Source organism: Protopterus annectens, chromosome 6.part0 (genome assembly GCF_019279795.1).
Source record: "Protopterus annectens isolate FY-2018-M chromosome 6.part0, PAN1.0, whole genome shotgun sequence".
NCBI classification, from domain to species: Eukaryota; Metazoa; Chordata; order Ceratodontiformes; family Protopteridae; genus Protopterus; species Protopterus annectens.
In genome coordinates, this window is record NC_056737.1 from 1,199,930,986 (window position 1) to 1,199,952,126 (window position 21,141).

Sequence of the window (21,141 nt, forward strand, 5' to 3'; positions counted from 1 at the left end):
GCCTCAAGCTCAATGCCAGAAAGTGCAGTGTCATCCCCTTTGGTAAAAACTCTGTACCCATGATCTACCATATAGGCAGCAATGTACTTAACACCGAATGTGTGATAAGAGACCTTGGGACCCAGGTGGACAGTAGTCTCTCCTTTGATAATCACATCGCCACAGTAGTCAGGAAGTCCTTCTACGTGGCACACCTCATCATAAAAGGGTTCTCATCCAGGAAAAAAGAGGTCATTGTTCTTCTCTACTCGACACTTATTAGACCCATTATAGAGTACAACGCCCCTTTTGGAATGTACCTCACAAGACATCTGCAGCAGCTGGAAAGGCCACAGAAGTACCTCATAAAGAGGATTACTGGCCTCAAACAAATGCACCACACTGATTGTCTCAAAAAACTCCAGCTTTACTCCATAGCATATCGCCTACTCTGAGGTGATCTCTGCCTAACATATAAAGCTATGTCAAACCCAGAGCTGTTGGACATGCTACACCTAAAGAAATCCCAATCACTCTGAGCTACACGCTCTAGGGACTTAAACCTTGTCACCACAATAAACAGGACATGCTGGAGGGATAGATTCCTATCCCAGAGACTTCCTATACTCTGGAACAGGCTACTCATCTATGTCAAGCAAAGTTCTTCATTAGCACTCTTCAAAAAAAATCTTGATGAGTGGATGGGAAATAGGAAATACACCCCGGGGATCACTTTGTGTCTCTGCTCAATAGTGGCACAGGAAAATAACTTTCTTGGGTGGCGTATGTCAGGGAACCTTGTTGGCTAGGCTTACGTAGGCCCTTGGGCCAATAGCCTAGTACCTACCTATGAACCTATAAGTGTGCTGTATTATACAAGGAATATAATTTAATAAAGTCAGGAAGATGTATCACAGAAAAGAACACATGTATGTTTCTTGTTTTGTGTGCAAGAGGCCAATGATTTGGAAACAGCCCAAAGGTCATTTTTATCCACCACTGATGCATTTTCTTTGGATGCGGTGTGGGTTTCAATGCTGTTTTAATGAATGTGAGTTTCAGGGGCAGAGAAGTTTTAATACCAAGTTTATTTTCATTGTGAAACAGTATTGCTTTGTTTAGCACATGTCTGTTAGTGTTTGTGCATTGTGTTGTAAAATGTAAAAATAAAATCCAAATAATTATTGTAGAAGTAAAGCAGTATGCACACATTAGTGTTTATGGTGAATGGGGTAAAATAGCCAGATAATGGGACATTGGAATGGCTGCAGGGGGACTCTGGTACCATATTTTGGTTGTCTATTCTTCAGTTTGCGTTTGAAAGTGGGTGTCTCACAATTCCATTCGAGTGGGTGGGGTTATGTAATTATGTATGCAAATTAGAATTAATCAGTGTACAGATTTGTACCTATTTTTCATGGGCCTTGTCCAGATTCTTGATGTTTGCAGGTTGAGAGGTATGATATGAACACAAAATATATGCAAGTGTTTCAGCAGTATGTTCACTCATATAAGAATGACGGAGATTAATTAGCAAGCTTACCTTTGTTCATTTGGATTTGGGTGCATGCTGCCTTTTATTTACAGTGCGTTCACTCCTTTTATAAAAGGATTGTCATCATCAAGCAATAGAGTCTGGGACACGCTAGACAACTGTGGATAAGAACTATGTGTTTTTTTCATCTGGACATTGGGATTAATATTTTTTACCATATTATTATAACTTTTTGGTTGAGCTGTTTTCTGTGGTTATTATATTATGTTTTTTAAGACTGACTTAATGGGGTGCTTGTGACAACAAACAATGCGGGGAGCTTTATAACCCCAACATACGACTGGATTTTTTATAATATTGTGTATTTGTTTATGAACATCTATTATATGTGATTTTATTCACTGCTTTGGTTTACGGTAAAGTCATTATCAGTACAGTTTTAGTCTTTTGGAATAATTTAATAGGTGTATAATTTTTTAGAAACAGTTGTGAATTTATATGTGACACCCGGTGTTTTGGACATCCATTTAGATTGCTCATATAGTATATAGGTGAAGCTTTTTTATTACTAATAGAGGTTGAAGGCATACGTTTTCTACCTATTTGTCTGTAAATATGGATCTAACTCAACTTTTGGCTGACCTTTTGGCTGATAAGGATTATTTACAGGTTTTTTGACCAGACACATTCTTTTGGTTCAGACCTTACTCATGATCAGTCAGCTTTAACTACATGTGCATTTATTTTTAACCATCTGTCTCTGGTTATGAAGGAATTTAGAATGCTTGTCTTTCATTTGAGATTATTCAAAGCTTATTTGGCCAAAGATATTGCACCAAGGGGTCTCCGTGTTCGGATCCAGCCTTATGTTAAAGGCACTGACAATCTGTTGTTGGAAGAATGGCAAGAAGCTGAACAAAAAGCCTTTATTTAGGTTCATAGGTTAGTACTAGGCTAACTTCCCTCGTGGGCCTTTTTACACTTAGCCAATTACCCCATGTGAGAATCAAACCCTGCACCTGGTGTCTGCAAGGTAAACATGTTAACCATTATGCCATCCTTTCATTTGTTAAAATATTTATTTCATTCTATGAACATAAAAGTTCTACTTTCACCACCACTATGACTGAGCTATGTGAATTAGCTAACCCATTCAAACAACAGACAATTTATTTAGAACGGATATCTATATTGTCTAAAGATTTAATGCTGATGCAGAAAGATGTGAAATCCTGTACCATTAAAAAATATGAGCGGGATGTTAGGGACTATTCACAAGGTAAACCATTAAAGTATAAAAGACAGTGCAATTTGCTGATACTAAGGTTCCATCATCAAATAATCTGAAATGTAAAAGGAAGAGATCTATTCTGAAGAAATCTTCTTTTGCTTCCAAGACTTATGTGGATGAGTTTTCATCCACTACAGCCTACACCCTCTGTTTCCCCACCACTAAAAAGGCAAATAGGGATGCCCCTTTAGGAGAATTAAAAGGGGCGTACGTAAACTTAAACACCAGGGTGGCATTTTTGGTAACATTGTTATAAATGATGATACCGAAATAACCAGGGGATGGAGTTGGTTTGCCAGCTTTAGGAAATTTGCCCTTTTCCCACTGTAGTGTGATCTCGGAGTTGGTACATATAAGTAGGGGGGTCTGAGGGATGTAGCCTCCCACTTGGGTTGGTTTGATATACTGCAATGTGTGTTTTGGTATGCATGTTGGTCCACTGTGTATTTTCCCTGGGTAAAATATTTGATGATTGAACTTTCGCTGAATTGAACATTCAATGTTTTACATTTGATAAACAGAGGTTTGATGTATTTGTTATATGATGACTGAACATTGACCCATTAAGTTTTATAGCTATTCAGCAGAACTGCATAGGCTTGTGAAACTAACAGAAATCAGAATTAACTGGCTCTGTGACACAGGATGATGCCAGATGCCATGAATATGACCCAGACAACCTGGATTCAAGCAGTACCCAGATACAGGCAGAGAGGGCTGGGCACAGAAACAATCATCACCCACTGTGAGCTCTCCCAACTTGTAGGGAGGTAAGGCAGAGAGGGCTGGGCAGAGAAATAATCATCATCCACTGTGAGCTCTCCCAACGTGAAGGGAGTTAAGGCAGAGAAGGCTGGGCACAGTACGAGTCAGCGCCCACTGTGAGCTCTCTCAACCTGTAGGGAGGGAGGTAGAGAGGGCTGGGCACAGTACGAATCAGCACACACTGTGAGCTCTCCCAACTTGTAAGGAGGGCAGGCAGCACAACTTGCTGCAAAACTGACACCTAGTGGATACGGGGTGCTGCTTCAAGGCAACAAAAAGGGTTTGGGACAAGCTCTAATCAAACTTCTAGTATGGGGGCTCTGCAAGCAGTGCTGGTGCATGAGTGGAAGCAGACTTGAGTCAGTGACCTGTGTTGCAGGAATCCTGCTTATTCTGGAATCCATTGGACAATGGGAGATAAGCTAAGCTGGGAAAAAGCTTGCCCAGCATTACACTGCCAATGGAGCTAAACTGTGTAGTTTCCTAGTCCAGGACCAATTAGATTCTGATGTGCATTTCACCATCTGTTCATTGATGTAGGGGATGAGAGGGATGCTCCAGCTGGCTGGCCGATAATCACTACCACTTCAGAGAGAAAAAAAGATTCAGTTAAAAAAAAAAACAATAACTGTAGCATTAATATTAATCAATGGCAGTAAATAAAGTTAGAGTAAATGTGTAGCTAGGATTCTAGTCCCATCACAGGATGTGACAGAAAACTTCTATGGAAGTACACTATGCGAGGGCTGTATTTTTGGAGGGGGTACTGTCATCTTTTAATGTAAACCTCTTTCAGCTACTGCACTGATGGTACTGACAAGTTAGAATTATAAGAATTAACTTGCTGTTTACAAAAGACTGGTAACATACCTTTAATAATAATCCAGTACTACTTTTTCCAGAACTTACTTTGTGTATGTAATGAAGCTGTATATGGGTGCTGCTGAAAACACTGACACTGCTATGTGTTCAGGCTGTTTAACATCAAGATAAGCAATCTGAGTAAAGCACTTTATAATACTTTGTGTACTGAAAACATTCTGTAAATGCCAGTTATCATTTTAGCACTTCTGCCTGATGCCGTGTTTCTACAGAAACAAGGACGTTTGGGAAACTGGCAAACAATACAGCTGAAAGTATGCCTGTAGTAATAAATGTGTGCAACCATAAAGATCAATGGAATTATTTTTTAAGGCTGAATGGGACATTACATTTAAAATTACTGATATAGAAGTTAAGTAGCATAATATGTGTGCAACTCTTTAGCTATGTTTAACCTTTGCTGCACTCATAAATGAATGCAATATTTTTGGCTTTAATGCCACAAAGGATGTTGCTAGCACTTGTGAGCATAAAAGCTATTCTATAACAATAATAAACACAAAGACATGAGAATTAATGCAACAGACAGTTGGCTAAATAAAATAAATAGAGCAAACAATGAAACAAGACTCAGTTCAAGATATATTTTATTTATCACAGCAAACTGTACAAAACGAGAACCCTTTGAAGACTTATTGTTATAGAAAGCATTTGCAGTATTCATGAAGGATGATTTCTAAAGTTGTAGTTGTAGTGGTACTGAGAAATTTAGCAAAATATATTCTCAGCCAAAGGGAATCCTCTCAAGATATGTCACTACCAGTACCATGAAATGAGAATTCAAGAAATGCTTCCAACTTGCATACTAGTTTCAATAAAAGCCAATTTTAAAAGGCATGTTATTCTTTAATAAACTGAGGGGTTAAACTCAGAATGAACACCTCCTACATGCTTCTTAGTTTACTTTTTATTTTAGCTAAGGATTAACAAATGTATATGTTTTTCGTGGGGCTTTGAACTTGATGTCAGGTCTGTTTATTATATTTTTTCAGAAAAGAACAGCAAACTACTTTTATCTCTACCACTCTCTCTCATTAAACTTGCAAACAAAAAACAATCATTAAAATTTTTTTTAATGAATAATGTAAAATTCATAAAATGTATAACTGTTACAAGTGAACAAAGTGCTGTTCCACTATACAAAACATTAGCTACCTCTTGTTTTTCTTGCAGCACTTTCTTATCCACAGGGTTAAACATTGACTTCGAAGGTGCAGGATGAAAAGATGGCACTGCTTGTACCACCAGGACCAAACAGCATCCGCTTGCTTACTCGAGAATCGCTTGAAGCTATTGAGAAACGCATTAAAGAAGAGAAAGCTAAGAAACCCAAGCAGGAACGGCGTGATGATGATGATGAAAATGGTCCAAAGCCAAATGGTGACTTGGAAGCAGGCAAATCCCTGCCATTTATCTACGGTGACATACCTCCAGGAATGGTTTCAGAACCCTTGGAGGATCTGGACCCATACTATAGCAATGACAGAGTGAGTGAATAATGATTGGGAGGATATTCGATATGTAAGCTGTCATACTACTAATTTATACTCTGTTGGATTACTCTGCATGCTCTTGCAATGTATGGTCAAATGTTATACTTTCTAGGAACTGATCAGCAGAATCCTGTTCTTACCCTTTTCAGGTAATTTCGTTGTTACACTGTCCCTGCCTACAATGGCAGAACAGTATGACAACACAGAAAAGACAGTATAGGCATAAGCATGGCTGACACTCTTCAAGAAGCAAATTTATGGAGCAGAAGTGAGTTCCATTTTTTTAAAATTAAGTATCTCTGATGCAAGTTCCATTTTAAGTGGACATTTTACAAGTTCTCTGCTTCGTCTTTTTCTGTTTTTCACTTGTTCTGTCATTTTTTATAATGTACAGATATTTGATTAGCTACAACAATTAATGGAAGGCTTTGAAGGGGTTCACTGCATTCATTCTCCTCAGTGTAAATTTGTTTAGTTAATCTGTCAGTTTTTTCTCCTGAGAAATCACTTATGCTTACGCTGTAATGGGTCCCTATCAGTTGATCGAGATTTCAGAAACTCAGAATTCATATAGTCGAGACCATATGATCGAGTTTTTGAAAACTCAAAGCTTTTGAATGGAGACTGCGGTATGGCGAGGATTGGAAAATGTACCCTTTTCTTCACTGTAGTGTGATCTTGGAGTTGTTATATAAAATTTGCAGGGGGTGTGGGAGTTACAGGGGTAATTTTTGTGATTTTTTTGTATTTTTTTTTTGTTTGAGGTTTCGGAAAATCGATCATATGGTCTCGACCATATGAATTCTGAATTTCTGAAAACTCTACTTGTGGTAATATCCTGTTGGTGCTGAGCAGTTGATGGTTGTGACTGGCTGGCAGAGATCTCAGAAGTGCATTAACCATTACAATGACTTGTGACAGCCTGCACCTTAAATTATTAGTTTATGAGGCTCTCTTCATTATTATAGTAAACTACATTAATGTATCTCAAAGCTGAACCCAGAATATATGAAAAGGAAGGTGCTATTCTGACAGACGTTATATGGTAACAACAACAACAGCAAGGCAATCAATGTTTATAGATGAAAGAAACTAAATAACAATGCAAGACTGAAACAAAAACGAAAGGAATTCTAGCAGAGTTGGGCAATGCCATCAGTTTTACTCAGCATACTATTTTAATGTGCCCCTTAATGTAATGCAGCATTGTAAACGTAATGCTCTGTTTTATATCTTGGATTTTCTACACTTAACACATATCATAACGATCAATTAACTGTATAGTCTGTATGGGAAGCAAGTGTTTATATTTTAGTCTAATAAGCTGTTTAGCAGGTATCGGTATACAAAAGAGCACAAAATTAATGTCACTCTGCTGCATAAGTCCTTCATGTTTTTATCCTTCCTCAGTACTGTATGAACATTAAGCACACTCACTGACTTCTAATGAGCAGAAATGTCCCAGTATATGTGCATTTACTATGCAGACGGCTGTGCAAATCAAAAGCAAGTGGCAAATCACTTTATAAATGTTTCATAACCTGAACACGTGCTAACATTTACTGCAGAGTCTGATAGTGCAGAGGACTGAGGCTATGAGCTGTTAACAAACTGCTTCCTATAGTTCAAGATTTGTTTCATTTAGTCTCAATTTACCTACTGTGTGACTGTGACAAGTCACTTAACCAGTCAATGGGGCAGATGAAAAACTGGGCTAAGCTCCTCGATGGTCTCATGGACTACATGTCTAGTAACTAACTATGTATATAGCAAATGCAGCTTGAATCAGTAGCATTATCATAACTTCAAGTTATTGCAATAGTTTTCCAAAACAAGATTTAGATGTTGTGTAGGTAATCAGCCATTTGACCTACCTACAGCTAGTCTTCTCTTTTCAATTAATCAGTCAGTTCCTTAAACTAGTTCCTTAAAGTTAATTCCTTCAGTTTATGAGTAACTTATGCTTATAAAATGTATCATCTGTAAATCCATTTACGTGGCTGAAGCCATCGGACTAGTGTTCATCAGTGTTCATAGCCTCATATTCACCTTGAGTTTTGCTTAATGATAATGTTGAAGGAACAGCTATTAAGCAGCATATTTTTTTAAGGAATATTGAAACTCTTTCCCAATATTCACATCTGAATTGTTAGGCTTATATTTTTTTTCCTCTGATTTCCAAATTAGCCCAATGATTGAGGAAGCCAGAACCAAAGCAGTACAGTAGCTATAGGTCTGTTACCTCACAGGTCATAGTCCTCTACTTTGGTTCTCAATGGACACCTTTTGCACAGAGTCTGCATGCCCTTCCTTTGTCCATGTTAGGTTTTTCCTTGGTAATATGATTTATGCTGAAGGTAAAATGGCAATTCTCTCCAATTCAGTAGGCTACATGTCACTGAGAGAGAGAGAGAGAGTGTGTGTGTGTGTGTGTGTGTGTGTGTGTGTGTGTGTGTGTGTGTGTGTGTGTGTGTGTGTGTGTGTGTGTGTGTGCATGTGTGTGCGTGTGTGTACATGTGTGCATGTGTGTGTGCATGTGTGTGCGCGCGCCTGTGCATGTGTATGTGTGTGTGTGTGTGTGTGTGCGCGCGCGCATGGGTGTGTATATGTGTGTATGTGTGTGTGCGCGTGTGTGCATGCATGTTTATATGTGTGTGTGTGTGTGTGTGTGTGTGTGTGTGGACATGCACACATGCATGTGTGTGCGTGCGTGTGTGTGTGTGTGTGTGTGTGTGTGTGTGTGTGTGTGTGTGTGCATGTGCATGTGTGTGTGTGTTTATACATCTTGCAGTAGATCTGCATAATTAGTTTCTCTACCTTGCACCCAGCGAGTACTTGGATATGTCCCAGCCCCCCATGACTCTGAATTAGATTAAGTAGGTTATACCTGGAGAATGCACTTGCTTTTTTTAGACTGGTCAGGTCTACTGGTGATGTAAATCATGTAATGGCCATTCCTGCAAAGGTCAATAAGATTACACTAATATTCAAAATGAAACTAATAATATATTAATATGAGTGATGACTTAGAATATGGGACTCAGGTTATTACCAGGTGAGAGAGCTGTAACTCTGTAAAAGCTGAGCAAGACATAAATGAAGGCATTTGGAATGATTGGCCCACCAAAAAAGGAATTACTTTAGTCAATGTGGAAGGGTGGTTTCCAGTGCTACTAGATGTCTAGGGTTCACTCCAAGGCAAAATGACTTTACAAAAACATTACATGCACAACATTACACTGATCAGAGATAATCCAGACTACTGTACACATCTTTCCAGACCATACCAGAATAAAGATGAGACGGTGTTGGAGGGAGTGTGTTATAAAATGAACTTACCATAACAGTACATGTTCTAATGGATCACTGTTATAGTAGCCTAAGCTATCTGGGTTTTATTCCCTGTATCGGCCAGCTTCCCAGAGCTTTGGGCACCTTCTATGCACTCTAACTGCTACGACCACTCAAGGGGCTCCAAATAAAAGACAGCTGGAGCACCAAAACACTTCAGAGCATTTTTTGCCCATGAAGGAGGGAAGAACCATGTATACCTCTCCTTGAAAACAAAGTGAATGAAAAATATATACAAAAGGGTGAAAACAACCTCATTCTGGCAGTAATAAGAATACCACTAAGAGAAAAATGAGGGGGATGGAAGGAGAGACAGCTATTGCAACAGTGATCTATTAGAACATCTACTGCTATGGTAAGTTTGCTTATGCAGCTGCACTATTAGTCAATATATGGATCACCTTTGCAGTAGTGGACTCTGTTTTAGTGGATTACTATAGCATAGTCAGCAGTGAAAAAAATGGGGTGGGGGGCGATAAATAAGACTCCAGGAGTCTTGGCAAAGCCTGTTCTGGACCTGGAAAAGGAATCCAGTTTGTAGCACATTTTTAAAGTGCACACAGAGGGCCAAATTGCTGTCTTTAGAATACTTATAGAGTCTACCCTTTTCCAGAAAGTCACCAGAGAAGCCAATGCCTTTGTTGAACGATCTGTAACTCTGCCTCGAAGTGGGTTATTGTGGTGAGTATAACAAAATGTATTAACATGAGACAAGTGTCTAGAAATACTCAGCTTAGTCACAGGTAGTCCTTTCCTCTTACATTCATAGGAAACAAATAGCAGGTCATATTTCCTGAAAAGTTGAGTTTTGTCTAGGAAGCACCTGACCCGCCTGTCAATTGGTCAGTATCTTTTTAGCTCCTCTATTGCCTTACAATGGAACAAACTCCCATTACCCCTGAGAGTTATCTCTAATGTTTACGAATTTAAGCAAACACTTAAATTACACCTAAATAGTTCTTGGTCTTGTCTCTGTAATCATCCAACCTGAACCCCTTCCTTAACTAAGTCGTCTTCTTCTTTCTGCTACACTCCAGTCAGTTCTCTGTTCCTTCTTCTTCCTTATCTGTTCCTCTATCATTCTTTCTTCAAGTATTAGTCTTACTCTTACCTCTTTTTACATTGTCTTTTTTCTTGTAAAATTCTTCTTTTTCTTACCATCTCTTTTTATTGTAAACGTTTGTCATGTGCTGTAACATTTTATCTTTACTGATGTTATATTGTAATATTCTTATAGGTTCATAGGTAGGTACTAGGCTATTAGCTCTAGGGCCTATACAAGCCTAGCCAAAAAGGTACCCTGGCTTTTGCCACCCAAGAAAATTATTTTCCTGTGCCCCTGTCAAGCAGAACCACAGAAGTGATCCCCGGGATGAATTTCCTATTACCCATCCAATCATATAAGTTCTTGTAAATACTTTTATGTATTTGCACTGTTACATCTTTTGCTTATGATTTAACTGGAGGTTTTCTCCCAGGGCCTCCACTGCAAAAGGGCTATGCCCAGTTGGACCACCCTGGTAAACAAATGTCAAATAAATAAATATGTCCAGAGAGTGAAGAATTATTTCCCCTTGTTCTTTGGTCCAGGAAAAAAGGCTGGGGGATTAACAGTCTGGTTTCAAGTAAACTTTGAGATGATTTTATGCGTAAAGGTAGGATGTATTCTCATCAACCCCTGTCCATGTGAAAAATGAGGAAGAATTGGCTCACCATAAGTACTTTTATGTCAGATACTCACCTAGCAGATGTCAGAGTAATAAGAAAACACTCTCTCATGTTAAGAACCTCAAAGCAGCCTCTGGAGATGGTTCAAATGGAGACAGAATAAGCTTCTCAAGCACAATACCAATATCTCAAGGAAGAGCCACCTGTTTTCTAGGTGACCGAGTATGTAAGATCCTTTTTAAAAAACATTTAGTTTATTTATTGTTAAAAACAGGGTATCTATGAGTAGACAATCAAAAATGGCTGACAAGTATACTTTGATAGATAAGTACAACAAACCATTGGACAGTAACTCACAGTAACAACTAAGAACCAGAGGCAACTAGCCTGAAAATGTTCCTGGTTCTTTGTGTGGCTCCAACTAGAAAATGTTTTCCATTTTCACATATTAAATGATTTTCTAGTAACAGGCTTTCTCACCTTCTTTAGAACCTGATGCACATTCTCACGAAAAGGTGATGAAATTGAAGGTTGTGGTAGTTGCCCTTGGTCAGATTGAAAAGAAGGGATAAAGTACAGTACTGTGGTCTTGCACATGATATGACAGCCAGCTATCTTCCAGAGCTTAAGGACACCATCCATGTGCCCAAACCATTGGCAGCTCATGCCAACTTTCAAAGGGAGACTATAATCCTGAAAGCAGCAATTCTAGGTAAATAAAAATCAGTCTTCATTCTGGCAAGAAAAAATATACAAAAATAAGGGGGATAGAATAATGGAGCAGCTGCTGCAGCAGTGATCATTCAAACATCTACTGTTATAGTAAGTTTAATTACATAACTGTACTGTGTTCATTATACTGACCACTGCTGTACAGGTATATTTCCATAGCTTATACCTACTGGAAGGAGTAAGGCTGAGGGGCCAGGAGCCTCTGCAGAATGGTCCTAGCAAGCTTTCTTTAGACCTGGAGAAGTAATCTAGTTTGTAGCTGTTTGTAAACATATGTGCAGAGGAGCATGTTGCTGATTCTAGAATACTTCTAGAATCCACCCCTTTCCAAAAACACACTAATGAAGCCAAGGCTGTGATAGAGTGTGCATTAATCCTCTCTGGAATTGCCTCATTGTAGTAGGTATAACAAAAGAAAATAGCATTTGTTAACCATTTGGAAATAGTCTGCTGTGACACAGTAATACCCCTATTTCTATCCTTCATACAAAAAGAATAATTAATAAGAGTTTCTGAAGGTTTTAGTTTTGCCAGGCTAATACCGGACTTGTCTGCGGATATCCAGAGTAGGAAGAATCCTTTCTCTCTCATTTTTAGCTCTGGAAAGAAGACAGAGATATGGCTAGCTTGGCTCAAAGTAACCTTGGATACCACTTTAGGCATAAATGAAGGATTAGCTACCAAGGAAACCCTATCTTTGTGGAAAATGAGATATGACCCACTATTAGTTTTTCCTTGAATCAGTTTTCCCACTTTATCATGCTTCTTCAGTACCTCTCACCCAGAGATTACTGATACTTTGAAAAAGACTCTTTCCTCACCATGGTAAAAGTATGCCAGGCAAAGTTAGGACATATTCAACTAAGGCCTTACCCTCTTTGATGGCATACTGGAATGGGGTGGACTGCAGAAGTATTCTAGAGGAAGCGGCTTGGCCCTCTGTTCATACAAACACAAAGCAGTACAAACTGGATTTCTTATCTAGGTCCGGGACTAGCTTTGCTAGGACCATTCTCCAGGGGTTCCTGCACACTGATCCTTCCTGCTCCCAGGCAGGGTAAGCTTTACGAATCTATCCGTAGGCTACCACAGCAGTGAGAATGAAGATCATAGTACTGTTGTGGAACTCCTATTTACCTATACCAGTAGCTGTTCAAATTTCTTTACTGCTCCAGTAGCCACACCCACTCAGTATCCCCGTTTGTGGATAGCTGAGGTGGGACACAACCTCCTTTGTTATGGTTGTTATTGTTTGGATGATTCTTATGGTAATTATTGATTGTTACTTGTTGATTCATGATGACTCTACCTTTCTTCTTCTAGACGGTAACATCCTGAAGATTTATCTCACTCTGGTTGCTGATATACTTCCCCTGTGGTGGATGCAGCCAATCAGCAGATGTTAGAGTGAGTGAGAGGGAGGGGAGTTAGAGCTTTGGCAAGCTGTGCCCTGACAGGATAGTACCTATATGCTATTGCAGTGGTGAGAATGATAAGCTTTTTATCTACACTAGGTGAAGATCCCTGGAGCGAGTGATCTTCCTGCAGTCTGATTAATAAATGTGTAGCATTTCCATCAGGGCCAGGTCAGAGACTGCCCTGTAAACCAGGCAATGGTCACCCTTTAGCAACTGTAAAAGAGAGAATACAATGGCAGGGCTTTCAGTCTTTCCGCTTAAGACTTGTTTGGTGTACCCTGTAAATTTCCTGGTGAGAAACCTCTGTGGTTTCTCCAGTTGTTGCAGGTGTCTGGTGAGGTACATGTACTCTTGGTGGCAGGAAAGCACAGAAGAGTTTGTTACCCAAACCACTGATTGTCTTCAGCTGTGCTTGAGCTACCAATGGTTTGAGCATGTGGAACGTGCCCTTAAACTCTGGCAGCTGGCTAGCTGTTATATGTTATGTAGGATATAACCTCTATAGCTAAGGCTACTGCAGTGATTAAACGATGAACATCCACTGTTACTTTGGCCATAAGAAAGTCATCACCATAATTTTTGGAGTGTCCTTCTGTAGCTTTAGAAGAACCCTGGTAATCAATAGAAATGGTATAATGCCATAAAGGAACAACCTGGTCTATGGAAATAAAGAGGCATCTTTTTTCCAGACCTGACTGCAAGAAATCCAGGAGCAAAACTACTTAAATTTCCTCTTCTGAAAGGAGGCACACAGATCTACTTGAGGTGAATTGGTACAGTTGGATCAATTCTTTGATGAAGCTTCCAAGTTTGAGAATCTATCCTGGTCCTGCTGAGCTTATCTGTAGTAAGGTTTTACTCTGACTGAATGTATGAAGTCTAAAGAGTTAGAATGTATGAAGCCTGAAGAGTCAGAATGAGGTGGGAGTTGGGGGTTGGCATAATGGTTAAGGTATGTGCCTCATATACAATAGATACAGGGTTTGATTCTCACCCAGGGAAACTGGCTAGGCTTAAAATGGACTGCAGGCCCAGTTAGCCTAGCACTTATCTATGAATCTATGAAGTGCTACCTCAGTCAGTCTAAAAAGAGGGTAGAATCTGGAACCCCCTTTTATGTAACACATCATTGCAGTGTTGTCTCTTTATAACTGTAGAGGTCCTGAGGACCAGAGATGCTTCAAGGCCTTGAAAATGCTGATAACAGCCAACATCTCCCTAACATTTATGTGTTCTGTCTGTCTACTGGGGCCTACACAGCTTGCACTTTTTGCCCTTTTGAAACTGGTCCCCATATCAGATCTAACTGATCTGACTGACTGGAGGGGGGTCAGAATAGAGAATGCTAGATCTGGATTAAAAGCTATCGGGTCTATCCACAATCCAGTTTCCCTTTTTACAAATCTCAGAACTGGAATCTGAAAAGTCAAAGGGTGCAGATGCTAAATCCACACTAGTCTGAGGTATCATTTTATTTTCCTCATGTGTAAACTGGAAAAAGGCAACATCCATCTGTCCACAGTCCGTATTTCCCATTTTTGCAAATGGGGTTGGGATGTCACTTCAACAGTGACGATCATCTACGATCATCAATGCCATGTACCCTAGAATCCTGAGAAATTCCTTTGCAGATGCTTGATTTGATGCTAGAAAACTCAGTAAAAAACTGCTTAAACATAACCACTTTGTCTGGGGGGAAAGGTCTACCCAAGGCCAGCAAATTTCCCAGGAAAATCATTCTGTGAGACAGGATGATAGAAGACTTCTGTAAACTGACTTTTAAGCCCAGACTGAGAAGAAGTTCCAAAACAGTTGCAAGACACTTGGCAGATGGAAAAGGAGTCTGTAATGAAAAAACAATCATTCAAATATGGACAGATGTGAATGCTCTGGAGTCTGCAATAAGCAATTACTAGAATTAGGCATTTTGTGAATACTCTTATCATGGGATCATAGGAGGTTACTAGGCTATTTGCCCTAAGGCCTCTACAAGCCTAGCCATGTTATACCCTTGTTCCGTTATGGACCAAGATATGCAGACTATGTTTGCATGTGAATCTAAGATCAGGACCGGCTACTGCTATGTAAGAGGGACATAGGTGAAACCCCCTGTGTAAATGTTCAGGTTTCCCATCCAATTGTCCAAGTTACACTTAAATAGGGTCATTGAGGAGCTCTGTTTTACATGAATTGGGAGTTTGCTCCAGAGGAGTGGCCACCTCTGGGAAACATATCTGTCTCTCCAGCATGTCCTGTTAATATCGCAGGCTAGGTTAGGATCCCTACAGTGAGTGAATTGTGTCACACTGGGTTTGTGGATGTGCAGCAGCTTCATCAAGGTAAGGTCTGAGACTGCTCTGTAGGACAGACAAAAGTCGCCTCTAAGCAGTCTATACAACACTGAGTAAAGTGATATGGTCTTCAATCTGTCTGTGTAAGTCATGTGTTGTAGGCCGTGAATTTTCTTGATGAGAAACTTCTGAGGTCTCCCCAGATCCTGCACATGTCTGGTGAGGCACATACAGAAGGAAGCATTGCACTCTATTTTTGGTCTGACCAAACTGGCCAAGTACAAGGGAGTTATAACCTCCTTAGCTTTGGATGCTCTACCCTTGCTTTTGAGATGTGCAATGTAGACTGTCTTCCTTACTACTGTGGACACCTGATGATCACAATTAAGGCTGCTATCAACTTGTGTTCTTAAATCTCTCACCACTGGGTTTGAACTTTGGGGGATATTATTAATGTTGTAATTAGCAAGGGTTTCTCCTTTGCCGGAGGGCATGATAATGCATTTTTTTGCATTTCGTTTTTTATTTTTCATTTTTTATCAAATTTGCAGGTTTTTTTATGATAAGCGTCTGTTTATTCATTTACATTTTGAGTCACATTTATGTATTGAGTACTTATTACAGTTTATTTAAGCATTTAGGGCATGTACAGAATATTTATACATTCATATTTTTATATTTTTATATGTTTATAAAATTAGAAAATTAAGGAAACATTTTGAATGGTAAAGTAAGAATTGTAAAATGGTTGTGAAGGTATGGGCATTCATACAAACATATACACATTCACTGAACTAGTATTTGTATTTACAAGAAAGAAGGTTGGTGAATTTTGTAAAGCCCATATGAAACAATTACACACATATACACAAGTAATTCATAAAATATACTCTGAAATTTTGTCACATTTAATTAACATTGATTTAAAAGATGACATTATACAAACATATAGATGTTTTAAACATTTTATGTATATAGGTTTCACGATTTAAAGTGATTAATTAAGTTAATGACATCATTTCCTTTATTGTAATTATAAAAGAAGAGTATGGGAAGTCTCTTCTTTTTCTGAAGAAGTTCACTACATTAAATGTGAAAGAAAGTGCTAAAAAGTATTGTTTCTTCGTGGTTCCTGAAGTTCTTATCTTCAATCGTTTTTTTTGCACCTCTGGGAAACATATCTGTCTCTCCAGCATGTCCTGTTAATATTGCAGGCTAGGTTAGGATCCCTACAGTGAGTGAATCGTGTCACACTGGGTTTGTGGATGTGCAGCAGCTTCATCAAGACAAGGTCTGAGACTGCTCTGTAGGCCAGACAGAAGTCGCCTCCAAGCAGTCTATACAACACTGAGTAAAGTGATATTGTCTTCAATCTGTCTGTGTAAGTCATGTGTTGTAGGCCGTGAATTTTCTTGATGAGAAACTTCTGAGGTCTCCCCAGATGCTGCACATGTCTGGTGAGGCACACACAGAAGGAAGCATTGCACTGTATTGTTGATCTGACCAAACTGGCCAAGTACAAGGGAGTTATAACCTCCTTAGTTTTTGGATGCTCTACCCTTGCTTTTGAGATGTGCAATGTAGACTGTCTTCCTTACTACTGTGGACACCTGATGATCACAATTAAGGCTGCTATCAACTTGTGTTCTTAAATCTCTCACCACTGGGTTTGAACTTTGGGGGATATTATTAATGTTGTAATTAGCAAGGGTTTCTCCTTTGCCGGAGGGCATGATAATGCATTTTTTTGCATTTAGTTTAAGTCTGTGGCTTTGACATTAATAAATTGTCTGTGTAAGCCCATTTTGTAGTATGTTGATATCTTTGGGGGATTCGATAATTGCACCTAGTTTACAGTCAACAGCAAACTTGGTAAGCCATAGGCCATCTACTTTCACCTGGACTTCTGAAAAATAGATACCAAACAGTAGGGGGCCTAGAACAGATCCCTGTGGAACACAACTGGTAACAACTCTGCTAGTAGAGTTTGCATCCCCAATTTTGACTGCATGTGTTCTGTTTGTGAGCCAGCTGGCAACCCATCTAGTGACATAAGGGTTAATTCCCCATCTGGGTGAGTTTCTTAATGATGCCTGAGTGAGGGATTGTGTCAAAGGTCTTCGCTAAGTTGAGGTAGGCAATGTGAACTGCTTGGCCTTGATCCAGGGCCTTGGTGACATTCTCAAAGAAGCCCACCAGGTTTAGCAGGCAAGATCTGCCCTTAATGAAGCCAAACTGGGTCATGTCAAGAGTTTGAAGGTAACCTATATCCTTGTCTATAAGATCTGTGATGATTCTCTCCATGGCCTTACAGATAAATCTGGTTAGGCTTATAAATTAAGAAGTTATGTACTCACCATAATGTTCCATCTGAGTAGGTAGCTTCATTTGTCTGCAACCTGTGGGTCTTGGATCCGATATCGGATCCGAGCCGGCAACTTGTTTCAAGCTAATGGATCCGAGCTCCTAGCTCCTCCCCTCACCCATAATCCCCTGCTAACCCTCCATGACCTCAGATCAAGTTTGCCCGTCAATAAATACCCAACAATGGGTATCCAACTAAAAAATAGATCTGAAGAAGGCCAGGGGGAAGGAGGGGGGGGTGGTTGCAGATAAATGAAGCTACCTACTCAGATGGAACATTATGGTGAGTACATAACTTCTTAATCGTAGGGAGTTCATTTGTCAGCAACCTGTGGGACAGAGTCCCCAGCTACCTGAACCTTGGGTGGCCATCATGGAAGGATATTGCGAACCACCGCAGAGCCAAAGGATGCTCTCCCTCTACAAATCACGTCCAGTTTGTAGTGGTTAATAAAGGTATGAGATGAAGCCCAAGTGGCTGCCGAACAAATATCATCCAATGGAACTCTAGACTTAAAGGCCGCAGAAGTAGAGATGGAACGAGTGGAATGTGCGCGAACTCCTTCCGGTGCGGGTCTCCCAGAGGCTTGGTACGCCAATAGGATACATTGAGAAATCCAGCGTGATAGGGATACTTTTGATATTGCTTTCCCCAAATTAAATTTGGCAAAGGAAACAAACAGCTGGTCGGATTGTCTATGACCAGCTGTTCTATGGGTATAAAAGCGAAGCTGCCTATGAACATCTAATGAGTGCAGCTTGTACTCTCCTTTATTCTGATATTTAGGGAAAAAAAACGGTAAATTTATGGATTGATTTATGTTGGTTTCTGATGCTATCTTGGGGAGAAAAGAGGGATTGATCCTGAGGTACACTCTGTCTGGGTGAAAGATCAAATAAGGAGACTTCACAGAAAGGGCTTGAAGCCCCGAAACTCTTTTTGCTGAAGTGATGGCTACAAGGAATGCTGTTTTCCAGGACAAGAATTTGAGATCTACTGAAGCAGCGGGTTCAAAAGGTGGAGCAGTCAAGGCTTGAAGAACTAGTGAAAGATCCCACGGTGGTACGGCTTCTTTTATAGGGGGTCTAAGCAAGAAGGTGCACTTGAGAAAGGTTTTACACAACTTGGCCGACATCAAAGGCCCTGTATCATGTCCCACATGGTAATGTGAAATGGCTGCCAATTGCACTTTGACAGTTGGACAACTAGCACCTTCCTGAAAAAGTTTGGTTAGGAAGTCTAATATGGAAGGAAGAGGAGCCGTAAAGGGATCTAGATCATGATGCTCCGCCCAGATGGAGAAACGTTTCCATTTACTGCGGTACACTTTCCTGGTGGAGGGCTTATGCTCTGCCACAAGGATGGCTTTGACTGGTGAAGAGATACCGGGAGTCCTAACTAGGAGTGGAACTGGAGCAACCAAGCTGTCAGTTTCAGATTGTCCAGGTTTGGGATCGGTGAGTTCGACGGATGGGAGATTAGATCCGGACTGGGATCCAGAATCCAAGGAGGATTCACTAGGTGAGACCACAGGTAAGGGAACCAAATTTGCCGAGGCCAGAATGGGGCAATGAGGATCATCCTGTTCCCCAACCGCGAGGCTTTCTGTAAGATTTGCAGCATCAGGGCTAGAGGAGGATAGGCATAAAGTAGACCGGGTGGCCAAGCATGCATCAGAACGTCTCTTGGAGTTTCCCCTGGAGGGGGAATCAGAGCAAAGAAATTGCCGCATTTGGTGTTTGAGGGAGACGCAAAAAGATCGCAGCAGGGTTGCCCCCATATTGCGAATATCTGCTTCGCTACTAGTGGATTGAGAGACCACTCATACGGGGTAAGAAGGGTGCAACTGAGTTTGTCCGCTAGGATGTTGGTCCATCCCGGAATGTGCGTTGCAATCAGAAAGTGGTTGGTGGAGATCGCCCATTCCCACACTCTCATGGCTTCGCGGCATAGATGGTAAGATCTGGTTCCCCCCTGTTTCTTGATGTACCAGACAACTGACATGTTGTCCGACTGAATTGCAATCATTCCTATAGGGAGGAGATCCTGAAGTGCTTGCAACACAAACAGCACCGCTCTCATCTCCAGAAAGATGATATGCAGGGAGGTCTCTGTGTCGTTCCATGTGCCTTGGACCGTCCTGCCTGAATAATGCCCCCCCACCTGAGGCGGGAGGCGTCCGCGGTCACCGTGGCGAGAGGGGGAGGGGTGCAGAAGGGACGGCCTGTATGGAGGTCCGAAGTTTGGAGCCACCATAATAGAGCCCTCCTGCAAGCCTTGCTGATAGCAATGGGGTGATGAAGAGGAAGGGATAGAAAAGATCATTGCACTAGAAGTGTCTATTGCAGTACCCGCATGTTCAGATGGGCACATGGAAGGAGCATAATCGCTGCCGCCATGGAGCCTAGTGCCCTCAGGACCAATTCCGCTGGTGAAGTCTCTGATTGGAGGATAGCCTGCACATGGAGTTGCAAATTCCGGATTCTCTCGGAAGTTAGAAAGGCTCGTAGCTCTCTGGTGTCTATTCTGGCTCCTATGAATTCTATGACTTGTGTCGGGGCCAGAAGGGATTTGTCGGCATTGATGGTGATGCCCAACTGTGGGGTTAGGCGGAGAAGGAAATCTCTGGCTGAGCAAAGTAGATGCCTTGTTGAGTTGGTCAGGAGCCAATCGTCCAGGTACAGAAAGACCTGTATTCCCTGGAGTCTCAGGTGGGCCGCAATCACTGCTAATACCTTGGTGAACACCCTGGGGGCTGGGTGAGGCCAAAGGGAAGGACCCTGAACTGGTAGTGACTGGCTCCCAGCCAGAAGCGGAGGAACCTCCTGGATCGTCTGTCCATTAGAATGTGGTAGTACGCATCCTTGAGGTCTATAGAGCACATGCAATTGTTCTCCCTTAGAAGGGGGAGAATAGATTGAAGAGTGACCATTCGGAATTTTTCCTTGGTTACTGACAGGTTCAAGTGGGAAAGGTTTAGGATCGGTCTCAAGTCCCCCATCTTTTTTGGCACCAAAAAGAACCTGGAGTAAAACCATAATCCGAGCTGGTCTTGGGGGACGGGCTGGATGGCTCTTTTTCTTAGCAGCTGCTGAATTTCTGTGGCTGTGGCCTCCCTCTGATCGGGTGGTACATCGGGGAGGTTCTTGAATTTGGGGACACGGAGTAATGGTATTTTGTACCCTCTGGATATAATGCGAAGCACCCAGCGGTCTGTTGTGATAGACTCCCATGCTGCTAGGTGCTCCAAGAAGCGCCCCCCGACTGCCTCCAGAGTGGAGCAGCCGGGCAACCCTTCAGGGCTGCTGCATGGGCTGTTCAGAGAAAGGGTCTCTGGACCCAAAGTTTCTCGGAGCCCCTCTGCCCCTGGGGTGGCGTCCTCTCTGTCCTCCTCTGCCACGGAAGGACTGG

The 21,141-nt window shown here is 41.1% G+C and overlaps 1 protein-coding gene across 5 annotated transcripts in view; it reads left to right on the top strand.

Moving 5' to 3' along the window:
• The window catches only part of LOC122804756 (sodium channel protein type 2 subunit alpha-like), a 2,239,151-nt gene that overhangs the window by 652,815 nt on the left and 1,565,195 nt on the right, over nucleotides 1-21,141 (top strand). For all 5 annotated transcript variants that reach the window (XM_044074821.1, XM_044074820.1, XM_044074819.1 and 2 more), the window contains exon 3: nucleotides 5,586-5,899. In XM_044074821.1, coding sequence (XP_043930756.1) covers nucleotides 5,639-5,899 — 261 coding nt within the window. In that variant the 5' untranslated portion in view covers nucleotides 5,586-5,638. The remainder of the gene's footprint in view (nucleotides 1-5,585; nucleotides 5,900-21,141) is intronic.